Source organism: Chrysemys picta, chromosome 3, assembly GCF_011386835.1.
Source record: "Chrysemys picta bellii isolate R12L10 chromosome 3, ASM1138683v2, whole genome shotgun sequence".
Lineage (NCBI taxonomy): Eukaryota > Metazoa > Chordata > Testudines > Emydidae > Chrysemys > Chrysemys picta.
In genome coordinates this window covers 28,795,751-28,813,008 of record NC_088793.1, presented here as the reverse complement: position 1 = coordinate 28,813,008, position 17,258 = coordinate 28,795,751, and the positions used below count along the sequence as shown (strand labels likewise).

General features: G+C 45.1%; 2 protein-coding genes across 7 annotated transcripts in view; one reads left to right on the top strand and one right to left on the bottom strand.

Annotated features, from left to right (window-relative positions):
* Nucleotides 1–17,258, bottom strand: part of NBAS (NBAS subunit of NRZ tethering complex) — a 383,144-nt gene that overhangs the window by 345,433 nt on the left and 20,453 nt on the right. The window lies entirely within an intron of this gene.
* Nucleotides 5,782–7,828, top strand: LOC135982187 (uncharacterized). The gene is made up of 2 exons (XM_065587678.1): nucleotides 5,782–6,358; nucleotides 7,353–7,828. The coding sequence occupies exons 1-2, from the start codon at nucleotides 5,782–5,784 to the stop codon at nucleotides 7,826–7,828; spliced, it is 1,053 nt and encodes a 350-aa protein (XP_065443750.1).

Sequence of the window (17,258 nt, the reverse complement as noted above, 5' to 3'; positions counted from 1 at the left end):
TAAATCAAGATATGGCCTAACAATTATTTTGGGGAAGTTCTATGGTCTGTGCTATACCGGAAGTCAGATTAGATCAGGGATCGGCAACCTTTGGCACGCGGTTCACCAGGGTAAGCACCCTGGCTGGCCGGGCCAGTTTGTTTACCTGCCGCATCCGCAGGTTCAGCCAATTGCGGCTCCCACCGACAGCGGTTCGCCGCTCCAGGCTAATGCGGGCTGCAGGAAGAGTGGCCAGCACATCCCTCATCCCGCACTGCTTCCCGCAGCCCCCATTGGCCTGGAGCAGTGAACTGCGGCCAGTGGGAGCCGCGATTGCCCGAACCTGCCGACGCGGCAGGTAAACAAACCTGCCCAGCCCACCAGGGTGCTTACCCTAGTGAACCGCGTGCCAAAGGTTGCCGATCCCTGGATTAGATGGTCATAACAGTCCCTTCTGGCCATAGAATCTGTGAATCTCTCGGTACTACATCCAGGAAAGTGAGCAGCCATATTCTGCTCCAACTGTAGCTCCCTAGTGGCCTCTTTAATGGAGCAGAAGCATCTGCTGTGCAATACTTAAAGTAAAAAAAGTAAAACAGAAAAAGAATTTTGACAAGACTCCAAAAATGCATCTGCTTTCCTTTTAAGACACTTATTACATTTGTGAATTTACCTTACTACAAATATCTAAAGCTTGGATCAAAGCTAATATGAAATCCACTGCCTAAGCAAAACTCTGCTACTTTAATGGTGCTGGGAAACAGATTTTTCTATGAATAAGTAATACTTTTCATTCTGCAGTGAATTACATGAAGGGATTTTCATCAGTGAATTGTCAGATTATTGATCAACATTCCCTCACATAGATCCAGGATGAACATGGTTGTGCAATGTTCATAAATACCAAACAACATTTGGGTTGCAGGTTCCATCACCAAATAGTATGCTAGCAATGTGCAAAGACTCCTTGAAACAAGCCATTTATCTAGTGATTACATATAGGAAATAGAATATCTCCATTTAAAATCAGTTCAAACTATTTTGTTTTTAATTTGACACCAATAATTCATTGGGATTCACACACACACACACACACACACTTTGTTCTAGTCAAGCTGAGCAATTCTCCTTCAAAAGATATTCACGCAAAGAGAGCCAGCATTGGGACTTTTTCCTAATGGAACTCACTGTTTAAAAACATGGTTTTCAGCATCACATTCAAGGGGAAGTTAAAAATATAACAGCTAATGGAAGCAGAATTCCCACCCCCATGATCTATATTAGGCAGCAGTTCTTCCAGCCCCCGGGCCAGGGCTGACCCAGACTCCAGGAGCCAGAGTCTGGGGCAGAGCAGCAGCATGGTTGGGAAAGGGGGAGAAGAAAGAGGACAGTCCAGGCAGGGTGCCCCCACCCCACTCCCCATTTTTGTCTTGAAGCTGCTTCACGGCATTTGCAAAGTCCTTCTATATGGACCCACCCTCCCAAAGAGCAATTTGGATCAGGAGTCTACCCAGCAAGCGGTCCCCTAAAAGGCACAGAGCAGCATGGCTTTTCCTCAGACCTCTGACATTAGCCAACATTACTTGTGTGAGATGCTGTTGATTCATGAAGGAAGTCTAGAGAGGTCATTGGAGGAAAGATGGGGAGTTGCACTGTGAAGGACAGACATGGGAGTGATCAGTTAGATGAGAAAGAGGATGGGGGCAAGGCATAGTAACTGGACTTGTTTTCTCACACATGTAAGATACCTACCACAATTCTGGAAATTATATAAATAAAGGATATAAAAACTTTAAAAGAATATGAATTCAGCTGGAATGAAAGAGAGAAAGCTGCATCTCAAGAAGCTGTGGTCATGGAGTAAAGTGCAATCCTGCTTTCTCTTCCCCGCTGCTACAAGGTGTTTCCCATGTAGCATGTGCTTCTGCAGCCGGGAGGATGGGGGCTCGCCTCCTTAAAAAGCTCATATTTAGGATGGGTTTTTTGTTTGTTTATTCATTTTAAACATACTAAAAAAAACTGCCTGGAGGAAGTCAAGCAAGAGAAGGCAAATGGTGATTTTCAAAAGTTTATAGCTCAGCAAAACATGAACGGAATTTCACAGAACATTCATAAAGCACGTTTCCAGTCAACTTTCAAAGGCCTGCTGCAAACAAGGGAAGCGTTCGAGCGTCTAAAAAAGTTCTCAATAAACTTATAACAAAATGTTGGGCAACCCAAATATAGCGGTCACTACCATTTCCCTCCTAGAATAACAGATTATAATTTTTCTATCATCTGAGAAACTGGACTAGAAACAAGCATGACAATCTGATTCTGCAGTATGTTCGACATGCAAATCTCTAATTCATTGTAATGGCACTGATCTGGATGAACAAACACAGGGCTGAGAACTCAGGAAGTCTGAAATTCTAATCCCAGTGCTGACCCTAACTCACAGTGGACTTTGGACAAGCTCTTACACATTCATGTCTGAGTTTCCCCAGTTGTAAAATAGGTATAACAATGCTTATCCACCTACCTCACAGGGGCTGTGGAGAGGATTAATTAAAGGTCTGTACATGCATTGAACATTGTTATGGGATAGCATTCACCTCTCTTGAGTGCTGCCTTGGCAGAGTGTGTGTGCCTGCACTTTTTCTCTGCTTTGCAGTGAGTCTTCAGTAACTCAGCTGTCCGGTCGAGTCTCTCTCAGTCTGTATGTGAATTAAAAAGCAAACCCCTTCTGGGGTACAAGTCAAGCAGGGGCCTCTCTCAGTGCCCTCTATAACATCTCTTTATCTTCAGCCTATCCGTGGGCTCGCTCCTCAATCAGTCCAGCAGGGCCTATAGCAGTACCCTTGTTCAAACTGTCTCTCAGTCCCTTCTGAACTCTCTCAAATTGTCCCTGTTCTGGTATAAAGCAGTACCCCAAGGCTCCCTCCCTAGAGGCAATATCTTTGCCCTCTCTGGGTCTTTTTGGCCCCAAGTCTCCAGCTGGGCCACTATAGTTCAGTTCCCCTTCCAGGGGTGCCTCAAAGTCCAGGCCTCTTCCCCAGTGGCTAATATGGGGGTGGAGGAATCCGGACCATCCACTGCTCCAGATTCCAGCCCAAAAACCCTATAGATAGCAGCTGCCCACCACATACCTTGAAATAAACTGTGTTGCTGCTACAACTCTCTGGGCCACTTCCCTGCAGCCCCAAGCACATTCTTACCCTTACCTCAGGGCCTAGTCCTGGTTGACTCAGACTCATAGACTCATAGACTTTAAGGTCAGAAGGGACCATTATGATCATCTGGTCTGACCTCCTGCATGATGCAGGCCACAAAGCCGTCCCAACCCCTTTCCCTTGACTCTGCTGTTGAAGTCCCCAAATCCTGTGGCTTAGAGACTTCAATTAGCAGAGAATCCTCCTGCCAGCGATCCCTGCTCCATGCTGCGGAGGAAGGCGAAAAACCTCCAGGGCTTCTGCCAATCTACCCTGGAGGAAAATTCCTTCCCGACCCCAAATATGGCGATCAGTAAAACCCTGAGCACGTAGGCAAGATTCTCCAGCCTCACCCTCATTAGCCATTATACTATTTACCTGCCATGGCACGCTGTTCCTTTGACCAAAATCACGTTATCCCCTTAAACCATTCCTTCCATAAACTTACCTAACTTAATCTTAAAACCAGACAGGTCCTTCGCCCCCACCGTTTCCCTCGGAAGGCTGTTCCAATATTTCACCCCTCTGACGGTCAGAAACCTTCGTCTAATTTCAAGCCTAAACTTCCCCACGGCCAGTTTATATCCATTCGTTCTCGTGTCCACATTAGTACTGAGCTGGAATAATTCCTCTCCCTCCCTGGTATTTATCCCTCTGATATATTTAAAGAGAGCAATCATATCCCCCCTCAGCCTTCGTTTGGTCAGGCTAAACAACCCGAGCTCCTCTAGTCTCCTTTCATACGACAGGTTTTCCATTCCTCTGATCATCCTAGTGGCCCTTCTCTGTACCCGTTCCAGTTTGAGTTCATCTTTTTTAAACATGGGAGACCAGAACTGCACACAGTTCTCCAAATGAGGTCTCACCAGTGCCTTGTACAACGGAAGCAGCACCTCCTTATCCCTACTAGATATACCTCGCCTAATGCATCCCAAGACCGCATTGGCTTTTTTCACCGCCACGTCACATTGTCGACTCATAGTCATCCTGCGGTCTACAAGGACCCCGAGGTCTTTCTCCTCCTCCGTTACTTCTAACCGATGCGTCCCCAGCTTGTAATTAAAATTGTTGTTAGTCATCCCTAAATGCATCACCTTACACTTTTCACTATTAAATTTCATCCTATTTCTGATACTCCAATTCACAAGGTCATTCAAGTCTCCCTGCAGAATATCCCTATCCTCCTCCGAATTGGCAATACCTCCCAGCTTTGTGTCATCTGCAAACTTTATCAGCCCACTCCTACAATTGGTTCCGAGGTCAGTAATAAATAGATTAAATAAAATGGGTCCCAAAACCGAACCTTGAGGAACTCCACTGGTGACCTCCCTCCAACCTGACAGTTCACCCTTCAATACGACCCTCTGCAGTCTCCCCATTAACCAGTTCCTTATCCACCTCTGGATTTTCATATCAATCCCCATCTTTTCCAGTTTAACCAATAAGTCCTCGTGCGGTACCGTATCAAACACTTTACTGAAATCAAGGTACATTAGGTCCACCGCATTTCCCTTATCTCATAAGTCCGTTACTTTCTCGAAGAAGGAGATCAGATTGGTTTGGCACGATCTGCCTTTGGTAAAACCATGTTGTAATTTGTCACAATTGCCATTGACCTCAAGGCCCTCAACTACTTTCTCCTTCAGAATTTTCTCCAGGACCTTGCACACTACAGATGTTAAACTAACAGGCCTGTAGTTACCTGGGTCACTTTTTTTCCCTCTCTTGAAAATAGGAACCACATTAGCTATTCTCCAGTCCAACGGAACAACCCCCGAGTTTACAGATTCATTAAAAATTATCGCTAAGGGGCCTGCTATTTCTTGCGCCAATTCCTTCAATATTCTCGGATGAAGATCATCCGGTCCGCCCGACTTAGTCCCATTAAGGTGTTCAAGTTTGGTTTCTACCTCGGATACGGTAATCCCCCCTCCTGTATCCCCCTCCGTCTCGCTGCTAATATTCCTAATCCCTTCATTGGCCTCATTGAACACCGATGCAAAATATTCGTTTGGATATTGCGCCATGCCTAGATTATCCTTAATCTCCTCTCCAGCTATAGTCTTCAGCGGTCCCACTTCTTCTTTCTTTGCTTTCTTCCTATTTATATGGCTGTAAAACCTCTTACTATTGCTTTTAATTCCCCTCGCAAGGTCCAACTCTACACGGCTTTTGGCCTTTCTCACTCTATCCCTACATGCTCTGACCTCACTAAGGCCTGGTCTACACTAGGCGTTTATGTCGAAGTTAGCGCCGTTACATCGAATTAACCCTGCACCCGTCCACACTGCGATGCTATTTAGTTCGACATAGTGGTCTCTTTAATTCGACTTCTGTACTCCTCCCCGACGAGGGGAGTAGCGCCAAATTCGACATGGCCATGTCGAATTAGGCTAGGTGTGGATGGAAATCGACGCTAATAGCTCCGGGAGCTATCCCACAGTGCACCACTCTGTTGACGCTCTGGACAGCAGTGCGAGCTCGGATGCTCTGACCAGCCACACAGGAAAAGCCCCGGGAAAATTTGAATTGGAATTCCTTTTCCTGTCTGGCCAGTTTGAATCTCATTTCCTGTCTGGACATCGTGGCGAGCACAGCAGCACTGGCAACGATGCAGAGCTCTCCAGCAGTGATGGCCGTGCAGTCTGTGAATAGAAAGAGGGCCCCAGCATGGACTGATCGGGAAGTCTTGGATCTCATCGCTGTGTGGGGCGATGAGTCCGTGCTTTCCGAGCTGCGATCCAAAAGACGGAATGCAAAGATCTACGAGAAGATCTCTAAAGACATGGCAGAGAGAGGATACAGCCGGGATGCAACGCAGTGCGGCGTGAAAATCAAGGAGCTGAGACAAGGCTACCAGAAGACCAAAGAGGCAAACGGACGCTCCGGATCCCATCCCCAGACATCCCGTTTCTACGAGGCACTGCATTCCATCCTCGGTGCGGCCGCCACCACTACCCCACCAGTGACCGTGGACTCTGAGGATGGGATAGTGTCCACGGCCGGTTCCTCCGACATGTTAGGGGACGGGGAAGATGAGGAAGGAGATGAGGAGGGCGAGGCAGTCGGCAGCGCTCACAACGCTGATTTCCCCGACAGCCAGGATCTCTTCATCACCCTTACAGAGATCCCCTACGAAGCGTCCCCAGCCGTTACCCCGGACACAGAATCTGGTGAAGGATCAGCCAGTAAGTGTTGTAAACATCTAAACATTTATTTTTAACAAAACAGGAATATTAACAATTAAAAGAATGGGTTGTTCATGATTAGTGTGCCCTATGCGCTTAACGGTTTAGTCATGGGCAGTGCAAGTTTTGAAAAAAAATCTAGCAATGTCCGGTTTTCAGTTATTGTCCTGCACAAGCCGCTCTACTGTTTATTCCCTGCTACTGCAGCTACAGTAAAATGCGGTCTATATGTCCGGGGATAGAGCAGTAATCCTCCTGGGATATCTCGATGAAGCTCTCCTGGAGGTAATTTGAAAGCCGTTGCATGAGGTTCCTGGGGAGAGCGGCCTTATTGGGTCCTCCGAAGTACGACACGTTGCCGCGCCACGAGACTATCACGTACTCGGGAATCATTGCTCTGCATAGCAGGGCGGCATACGGCCCTGGTCTTTGGAGGCTTTCCCGGAGCATTCTCTGTCTGTCGCTCTCAGAGATCCTCATCAGGGTGATGTCGCCCATGGTGACCTGCTTTTAATTAGGTAGGGGAATGTTAGTGTTGGGACTGCTTTCCCGTTCCTTTACAGAACTGTAACCGCTGGTTTGTAGCCACGTGGTGGAGGCGGGAGAGGGGCAGCTGAAAGGGATCGTTCCCGGGGACAGCCGCGAGGGGGTGGGACAGGGGCAGAGTTCCCGCTTGCCGGATTGCTGGCTGCAGGAACTGACATAGCTTTAAATGTGAAATGAGGCCAGTGGTAATATAAAAGTTTTAAACTGCCACAAGTGTACGGCTTACCATGTCTGCCTGCAACAGAAATTCCGTTGTGCTGCCCCGCTTCTCAAATGTGCTGTGCAAGACCCCAGGCACTGAATGCGAAGGCCGAAAATTCGACCTTGTGCTGAGTGCGCATGTGATAGGTGCTGTGCATGGTCTTGTTCACAGAGAAAGACTATGTTCTTTGTTCACAACTACATTTTTCTTTCTGAGGAATTCACTCCCTTTTTCCCATTTCCACAGCCCCATCTGCGACTGTCTCACAACCTAGCCTGGAATCACACTCCCAGAGGCTAGCGCGGATTAGGCGTAGGAAGAGGAGGACACGGGAGGACATGTTCTCTGAGCTTATGGCCTGTTCCCAAGCCCAGGCAGCACAGCAGACCCAGTGGCGGGAGAACTTGACCCGAATGCACCAAGCCAACATGGATCGGGAGGAGAGGTGGCGGCAGGAAGACCAGCAGGCGACTCAAACGCTGCTTGGACTACTGAGGGAGCAAACGGACATGCTCCGGCGCCTTGTGGATGTTCTGCAGGAACGGAGGCAGGAGGACAGAGCCCCGCTGCAGTCCATCTCTAACCGCCCTCCCCTGCCACCAAGTCCCATACCCACCTCACCCAAAGTGCAAAGAAGGAGAGGCGGCAGAGTCCCTGCTAAGTCTCACTCCACCCCTGCAGAGAGCTCTAGTAGCAGAAAGCTCTCATTTCCCAAAATTTGAAAAGTTCTTTCCTTCCCGCCTGACACAAGCCCCCGTCCAAGTTTCACCTCCCAATGCCATGTGTAGTTGATAATAAAAAATACGTTTCTGTAAACTACTGTTTCAATCATGTTCTTTTAGAGGAGGATGGGAAAGGGGGTTGGTAATTGGACAGGACAGTCACCTTTGGCAGGGTACATAGTCGGGGGCAGGCACAGCAGCAGGGCACATACACAGTGCAGTGATGCAGTGACTAGTTACCCTGGTTAGTCTGGGAGGTTGTTTTCATGTTATGTGGTGGGGGGTGGGTTGCTCTGTGACTTTGTGGCAGGGGAGGGCAGTTACAGATCTTAAGCGGCGGGCCTTAGGCAGGATCACAGAGCCACACAGCAGGGGATCTGTAACCGTCCTCCCCCTGCCACAAAGTCACATAGACCCCCCCATACACACAGTCCCGATCAGGAGGGGTGACAGGCTCCGTTGAAACAACCATCCCACCGCAGCGGAGCCTGTCAATCCTTGAGTTTAGAAGCTGCATTCGCGTCACTACACTACACCCGCTCCGCACCACAGTCTGCGTCCCAGTTTTAAAAAATTCCCGCGAAAACAGTATTAAAGAAAACGGTGTGCTTTAACAAAGTTGAACTATTTTTATTTCGAAACGTGTGTTGGAAGGGGGGTGAAGGGGGTATGTAACTGGATAGGATAGTCAACATTAACTGGGTAAAGAAACGGGGGCAGGTTTAGCTTCTCAGTACACAAACTTTAAAGTCACAGGTTACCCTGCTCACTCAGGAACTTTGCTTTCAAAGCCTCCCGGATGCACAGCGCTTCCCGCTGGGCTCTTCTAATCGCCCGGCTGTCTGGCTGTGAGTAATCAGCAGCCAGGCTATTTTCCTCAACCTCCCACCCCGCCATAAAGGTCTCCCCCTTGCTCTCACAGAGATTGTGGAGCACACAGCAAGCTGCTATAACAATGGGGATATTGGTTTCGCTGAGATCACAGCGAGTCAGTAAGCTTCTCCATCTCCCCTTGAGACGGCCAAAAGCACACTCCACCACCATTCTGCACTTGCTCAGCCGGTAGTTGAAGAGTTCTTTTTCAGTGTCCAGGGCGCCAGTATAGGGCTTCATGAGCCAGGGCATTAGCGGGTAGGCTGGGTCCCCGAGGATGACTATAGGCATCTCCACATCCCCAACAGTTATTTTGTGGTCCGGGAAGTAAATACCTTGTTGCAGCCGTCTAAACAGACCAGAGTTCCTGAAAACACGAGCGTCATGAACCTTGCCCGGCCATCCCACGTAGATGTTGGTAAAACGTCCCCTGTGGTCCACCAGTGCTTGCAGCACCATGGAAAAGTAGCCCTTTCGGTTAATGTACTGGGTGGCCTGGTGGTCCGGTGCCAGGATAGGGATGTGAGTTCCATCTATGGCCCCACCGCAGTTTGGGAATCCCATCGCTGCGAAGCCATCTATGATCGCCTCCACGTTTCCCAGGGTCACTACCTTTGGCAGCAGTACATCAACGATTGCCTTCGCTACTTGCATCACAACAACCCCCACGGTAGATTTGCCCACCCCAAACTGGTTCGCGACTGACCGGTAGCTGTCTGGCGTTGCAAGCTTCCAGAGGGCTATGGCCACTCGCTTCTGTACACTCAGTGCAGCTCGCAACCGGGTGTCACTGCGCTTCAGGGCAGGGGACAGCAACTCACAAAGTTCCAGGAAAGTTCCCTTCCGCATGCGAAAGTTTCGCAGCCACTGGGATTCATCCCAGACCTGCAGCACTATGCGGTCCCACCACTCAGTGCTTGTTTCCCGTGCCCAGAATCGCCGTTCCACGGCATCAACATGACCCATTGCCACCGCGATGTCCTCGGCGCTGGGTCCCCTGCTTTCTGACAGGTCCGTGCTACTCTCAGAGTTCAGGACATCACCGCGGTGCCGTAGCCTCCTCGCCTGACTTTTCTGCATCTGCCTCAGGGAAACCTGTATGATAAGCTGCGAGGCGTTGAGAGCGGCCACAACTGCAGCGATGGTCGCAGCGTGCTCCATGCTCGCAGTGCTGTGGCGTCCGCGCTGTCAATGACTGGAAAAGTGCGCGAAATGATTTCCCGCCGGCGCTTTCAGGGAGGGAGGGCGGGAGTGATGGACGGATGACGACAGTTACCCAAAAGCACCCTCGACACATTTTGTTACCCAGAATTCCAATGGGCAGAGGGGACTGCGGGAACTGTGGAATAGCTGACCACAGTGCACCGCTTCGAATGTCGACACTTTCACCGTTAGTGTGGACGCACAAAGTCGAATTACTGTCCTTAGTGTGGACACACACGTTCGACTTTGCAATATCGATTACAAAAATTCGATGCAAGTAAAATCGAACTACTCTCGTAGTGTAGACAAGGCCTGAGGTAAGTTTCCTTACTGATCCTTACTGATCCCCTCTTCCACTCTTTGTACGCTTTCTGTTTTTTCCTAATCGCCCCTTTGAGCCAGCACTGCTCTGTCCAAGGTCCTGTAGCTCCCTCAGCCAGCCAGGCATACCATCTGTGCTCCTCCAACTCCAGCAAGGAACTGAACTCACTCTGGCGGCTAGCCCTGCAGCTCATTTTATACTAGCCTGCTGGGCCCTGATTGGTTGGGTCCCACAGAGCCACTCTAGGCAGCCTGGAGGCCCTCTCCATTGCCCTTTTCTGGGGCGTGGTGTGGCAGGTCCATGAGGCCTCCAGCAGAGGGCTCAAGACCTAGTCCACCCTGACACAAACATATAAAGAACTGTGAAAATACTGGTATTATTATGGGAGTTCAATAAATGTAAGGACTGAAGACCTAGCTTCAGTACCAAACACAGAGAACTGCCTGAAAGATTAACAGTAAGCATACTGTTATTTTACTGCCCTCCAAAAATGTAAGTGGTTTATTTCTCCCCTCCCTCCCCCATTTTGAAGAGCCAGATTCACACGTAGGTTATACACAAGTACCCATCTGTTGCGTGATAAAAAGTGGTGCTAAGTGTAAATTCAGATAGTGCCACAACAAAATGCATAAGGCAGGCAATAAAACAGTGGAAATGTATCCGCACAAAGAAGCCAGCAAGTCATGAAAGACCTACTGCACAGATGTCGTTTGCTAATAATCACAAGATAGGGGTCAAACATACACAAGATTAAACTATTTGCAGCCATATATAATTTACTCAGTCCACAGGCACTTCACAAGTTTTATATCAGCTCTCATTTACCAAGCCAAAAAAAAAAAAAAAAAGACTAAATTAAACTAGAAACATCCCAATGGTGTCAGAGTCCTAAAATTTGATTACAACTGACTACACTCTGTTGTCAGAGGTGAGTAATAGCCCAACAGTGGCATGAAGATCAAGGGAAAAGTTGTCAATAATGGTGGCAGCAACAGAAGCTCCAACTCTGCCCGAACTAGCTTTTAAAAACTCCATCCAAATAAGTCTTTTCCCTGGGATTTTGGAAAAATCATCACATACAGTGCAATACATTTATAATTTAAAAGTCTCTTCTCAGGATAGATTAAATTCAGTGACAGCTGGAATGAAGCTGCCACATCAAGTTAGACAAAGAACCTTCTCCCAAGACAAAAGACCTTCTCTCCCAGGACTGAAGAAGAATTCATCATGGCAGCACATACTTAAAATTTTAAAAAGCTCTTCATAGAGACAGCAAAATGCAACAGCGGGAACAGAAGCTATTAAGATGAATAGAGCCACTGCTATCAAAAGAACCTTAAAGCTCTTCCGAGAGCCATAGAAAAGGCCTAGATCCGTTTACAAATTATTAATTATTTTCCAGAGCTGGACAGGAGACTCAAAATAATAAAAAAAACTTGACAGGTGCCTCAGGCTGCCAACAATCAGATCCTTTGAGTCAAAAGTGCTTAGCTTTATAGATGCAGTGCTGCTGTAGCCGTGTTGGTCCCAGGATATTAGAGAAAATGTGAATGAGGAAATAACTTTTATCGGAACAACTTCTGTTGCTGAGACAGACAAGCTTTTGAGCTTACACAGAGCTCTTTTTCAGGTCACCTGAAGTATGCTTTTACCTACTTCAGGTGATCTGAGGCAAAGCTCTGTGTAAGCTCAAAAGCTTGTCTGTCTAAGCAACAGAAGTTGGTTCAATAAAAGTTATTTCCCCTCTCATCTTGTCTCTCTCAGTTTTACATAATTTGAATAAACCAAGACTATGTCAACGAAAAGATTACAGATGCATGTTTTGCATTCCCCTTATCACCACCACCACTCTCACATTATCTGTTGGGGATAGCCAAAGCAGTCTCCCTGCCAATATAGTATTGAAGACACACACAATTCTACAGTAGGTAAATGCATATGGTTTCCCAGACCCAAGAGAAAAAGCGGTAAGGTTGTAAGATTCAAAAACATTATTTATTCAGCAAACTGGTAAGACATTGCAAAAATAAAGCCCAGGGTTGGAGACAAATCCTCACACAGACTCAACCTTCAGATAAGAAGCCCTCTCACATCCATTCTCCATTTCCGTTTCTGCATTTCCAATATGAGCTACAAACCCAACGAACCAAACACCCATCCATCATACATGCTTCACAGAGCCAGAAGTGCTATCAACCTGCTATAAGACACATCCAGTAATTTCTTGCCCATATACCTCACATACAGACCAGAGCATTGATTAATGTCCAGCATGACTTCTCTTCTCACTCTACAAACAGTCCCTCATCCATCATGCCATTATGACTCAGAGTGCCCAAATCTCTCTCTCCTATCCTCCCAACACAAATTGCAGACTCTACCATTCCTTCCCCATTCTTTCAACACGAATTGGATTGGAGACTCCTCTCATCAAAAACAACTACAAATACAATCCATGCTAAACAAAGTTTATAAATTCAGAAGAGACAGCGGTCTATTTTGACTGGAATGACCCAGGCCATACAATTTTACTCAATGATCCCTGCATCTAGCCCAACAGCTTGTGGTTGAACTAGACATTAGCACATATCTTTAAATCAAGACTGGATGCCATGTGACAGTGAATTGCTAATATGTTTCAACAGTTAATTACCCTCACTGTTAAAAATGTGGTGACTTCAAATTCCAAACCACAGTTCTCAGAGTACACCCATTCATTAAACCAAACCAAGCCACTCTTTGAACAAAGGAAGGGAAGGGAAAAGAGAAGAGACTGTATTGCGCTTGCATTTGTAGTCAATTTTTTTTTTATTCTAAACCTGAGAGAATAATAAGCACAGTATCATTAAGTCATAATTGTGACTCCATAAGTCACAATAACCTCTCACTATACTTATTTAAATACTCTCTCTGTAGAACTAGTAGTTCAAAACAACACAGGACCGTGTCAGTGCACCAAACTAAGACGTGAAAACAAAACCCCATATTCTATGTGACACATTAGAACTAAAATAGTGGCAACATTCCCCCAAGCTCTCTCCCCACTGACCTCCAGTCCACTCAGTAGGACATTCATTGTAATATAAAAATAGTAATGTTTTATTTAAACAAATATTTTCAGTAAGCTAAGATTTTTACATTAACTCGTACCTGCACTGTATAAGTTTCCCCATCATCATCAAATGTCAAGGTGGGGTAGAGCCGAGGTATAAGCAGATTCCATCCATGTCTGTTCTGAGCTGTCATTTGAGCCTGTGGGGGTTTTATCTGGATGGTTTTATATATCATATTTTATCACTGTCTCCCTGTATGGTCCATGGTCTCTCTCTCTCTCTCTCTCTCTGCACTCTGCCATATAGAACAACTTTAGGCCATGAGTATGGGGTCGATGAACTGTGTCTCCAGTGCTTAATTTGTGCCAGGGCTGAGCCCCGGCACCTCTAGGCTTGGCAGCTCATAGCCCCAGCACCTCTAGGCTTGCTGCATCAATTATGAATGTAAAATAATTGCTTGAGCCCCAGCAGCTCTTTCATTACAAATTAAGCATTGTCTCTCTCTCCAAGATTTGACCAAAAAAAACAAATATCTGATCACCAGTGGAACATCCAGATCTAAAGCTAAGGGTTGCAAAGGGCGAATGGATTTTCTGCTGGCTTATCTTGCTGGCAGGCGAACCCTGGCAGGGCACCCGTTCTTATACCACCTTCATAACCATAGTGTCCGAGCACCTCCCAAAAGTGCATTACGGAAAGAGACCAGCACTTGTCATTTTCTAGAAAAATTCTGTGAGGGTTTTATTGATTTCTTTTATGTCAGCCCCACTATGTGCTTTTATTATTGACAGCAAGGTCAAAGCAGTGCCTTGCACTTGGAATGGGAAGTGGTGAGGTCTGCTCCTGTGGAAGTTGGCTCTGCAGCCTTGCACTGGCCCCTGAGAAAAGCTCTGTCTTCTGCAAAGACTAGCTTCACACCTGCAGCGATTATGAATGAGGAATGGAGGTATTGACCAATCGCTATCCTGAAGCTTCAGGCAATCTTTGAGAAAGGGGACAATTAGGGTTACTCACATCTAGGAAGGCACAGGTGGAGGCTTTGGTTTTGCTGTCCAAGAAGCACTTGAGGCTTTTTGAATTTCCTCTGTCCTGTCCCACTATGGGAAGTTGATGAGGTAGCTTTCAAATCTGAGGGATGGATTTAAATTTCTCATCTTGTACTCCAACCCATTTTGGCAACAGGATGCATACCTGTACTCAGCTCCTAATCCTGACATCACATCAAACAACATCAGACAAGTTTAACATGTCTGTTAGTATTATCAGCAGTGAAACTTTAAAGTTTACACTTTTCACACAGCTATTGTTTCAAGTTGTCTGCAGACTCAACTGAACAGCATTGCATCATTTATATTTATTTACTTTGCAATTATTGCATCTTGAGTCTTAAAATTGTTTTAAAATGAAGCACAGACTCTTAACCACAACTCTGTGGAACTTTAAAAGTGAACTTCAATTATGTAGCAATTTTACAGGGCTACATGATTATATTATACATATGCTAATGAATGAACCAGTCTGTTTTTTCTCTCTCACACACACAAACATGCTAAATGAAAAGGAGAAAGCAAACAAATAGTAAGTAAAACAAATAGCAAGTAAAACAGTGGCAAAAAATTAGACAGTTGAAGTTCTTACCATTTCAATAAAGCATTCACATAGGTCCACAATCAGGCAATTTTTAATCTAGCTGTCTCCCTTTAAATTCTCTCACTTTCTGGACAATAAGAATAACTCCAAGAAAAGGCTTTGCTTACGAATCTTGAGCTCTATGGTGTCAGAAGTCAAGAATTGTCTGACACCCAGAATGAATGCAAAAATCAAGAGGAACAGAGGATTTGCCCACTCACAGGGTCAAAGTATCATCTGTTTCATTCTCTTCATCCACAGAATTAAAAAAATCCTTCGAATACTGATTTTTAAACACTACTAAACATAAGTTCTTCCAACTGTTCAAGATTTAATATGATACTATTATTATGAATCTAGGACCATATCTGAATGCTGATAGCTTTGATGGAAGCCATCCTCCAGCACTAGGTACAGTACATCTTTCTTTTCATGCCAGAATGTTACTAATCCTCATAGAACAGACGGTATTTACATAAAATGTGAGGAAACAACTTTTATCAACTGTATGCTTCCTATTAAATCAGCTATAATGTCTAATCCTCTGGCTACTGAACATTTCTAACAACAAAAGGCACCTGATAACACTGTCTGCTGCTTTTGTTTACTTTACTGACTAATATCAATCAAACGAAAGACTTTGACCAAATCCACTGGGATAAGAAACACTTTGTATGCAATAAATATTTTATTTATCTCAAAGTTTTCCATGCATAAATAGTTTTGACAAGATTGCTTTGTGTGCAAGTAACTGCATGATATTCAGAGCTTCTATTACTCAACTGTCAAATACATCAATTGATTTATTTTCCATTTTTAGAAATTCCATAGCAGCTAATATACCTAGTATGGAAAAAAAAAACCAAACACATAATGATGTAATTTTTCCACAAAGAGAATGAAACAGCCAAGAACATCCAAGTAATGTCTGGATCAGTCACACACATGTACTGTGAAGTAATGTATTAGCCAATATTCTTCACAGTACAGTAAAATTCATTCTGAAGGTTTAATCAAGTCTTGATCACAAATCTGGCAGGAGGAAAGATGGCTTGTTTTTAAGATCTGGGCGCAAACACAGTAAATGTCAAGAGCTAATAGGCTTGGCCTGAATGAGGCCCAATGCAGACAGGTGCTGTATAAGTTTCTCCATACAGCTCTGCCAAAACATTTTAACTCTGACCTATAATACCCTGAAACACTGGAGGAGACTGTCACTTGTACTGAATTTGAATTATGCCATGTTACGTGATATGAACAAATGAGGGAGAAGATGACCAAATTCCTTCACTTCTGACCAAAGCCAGGATTAACCCACTAAATCAGTTAACTCCAAGATGCAAGTCTCCTACTTAAAAGGACTATAAAGCAGGATTGATGCTCTCCTTGCTAAGGAAAAAACTGTTTGTTGAGTTGTAAGTATGGCCATCTCATTAGGTATGCATAATCAGAGCAGAAGTTCCCTACACCTCAACACAGTGATGTTGCCTTTAACTTTTTTCAACTTGGCTGGTGCAACGGAAGACATGCCTAGCTTCATCTCCGAAAATTATAGCACCAATTTTCAGTCTCAAACAGCAACAATATCAGTTCTCATAGGAGAAATTCTACCTTCCAAGACCAAAGTTTAGACTCTTGCTCTTACGTACTGCCATTGAAGAAAAACTGAAAGGAGAGTGAGGTTTTTAAAAATAGATTAATACATGAAAGAAATATTTGTTTTAGAGACACAAGTGTATTAAATAATTAAACATCACTTTGAAAAAAAAAATCAGGAAAAAAAGGAATGGAAGCCACTTCCTAGCCTCATCTAAATCCAAATGAAGAGCAGCCAATTAGCCAGTCTTTCAAGTCCACTATCTGTGCCTGACACATTACAAAAAAATCAACATAGAAAAGCGTTGAATATCAAAGCCTGACAGTTCTATTAATGTAGTTGAAAAAATTCGAATGCAAAGAAAAACTATGCATGAAAATAAAAAAATGTGATTCAAAACTGTACATTCTGTACATTCTGCATGAATCTGATATTACTCAAACAATGAAGAATACAGCATGATCTCCCCATTCTAAGGTCTGGTGCTTTATTTGATAATTGAGAGCCACATAAGGAATTTAAGAAAACTCCTCTGAACATTTTTGGCATTTGGGATAATATTTTTCCATTTTGTGGAAAAGCAGGTTGTCATATCAGCAAGTGTCCCTACATCTCCTCCAATGAACAAAACTCTCTCAAAACAGAGACTGACATCCTGGATTAGCCAAAAAAAAGACTACTTTGGATAACTGTTAAAGGAGTTAACATTTTCACTGCCACTAAACTCCAGCATCACTGACCACACACAGAGAA

What these genes read in the sequence shown, in the direction of transcription:
- LOC135982187 (XM_065587678.1), top strand. Translation starts at nt 5,782, where the DNA reads ATGCAGAGCTCTCCAGCAGTGATGGCCGTGCAGTCTGTGAATAGAAAG. An exon ending in ATCTGGTGAAGGATCAGCCA is followed by an intron (nt 6,359 to 7,352) that starts GTAAGTGTTGTA and finishes CCATTTCCACAG; the next exon opens with CCCCATCTGCGACTGTCTCA.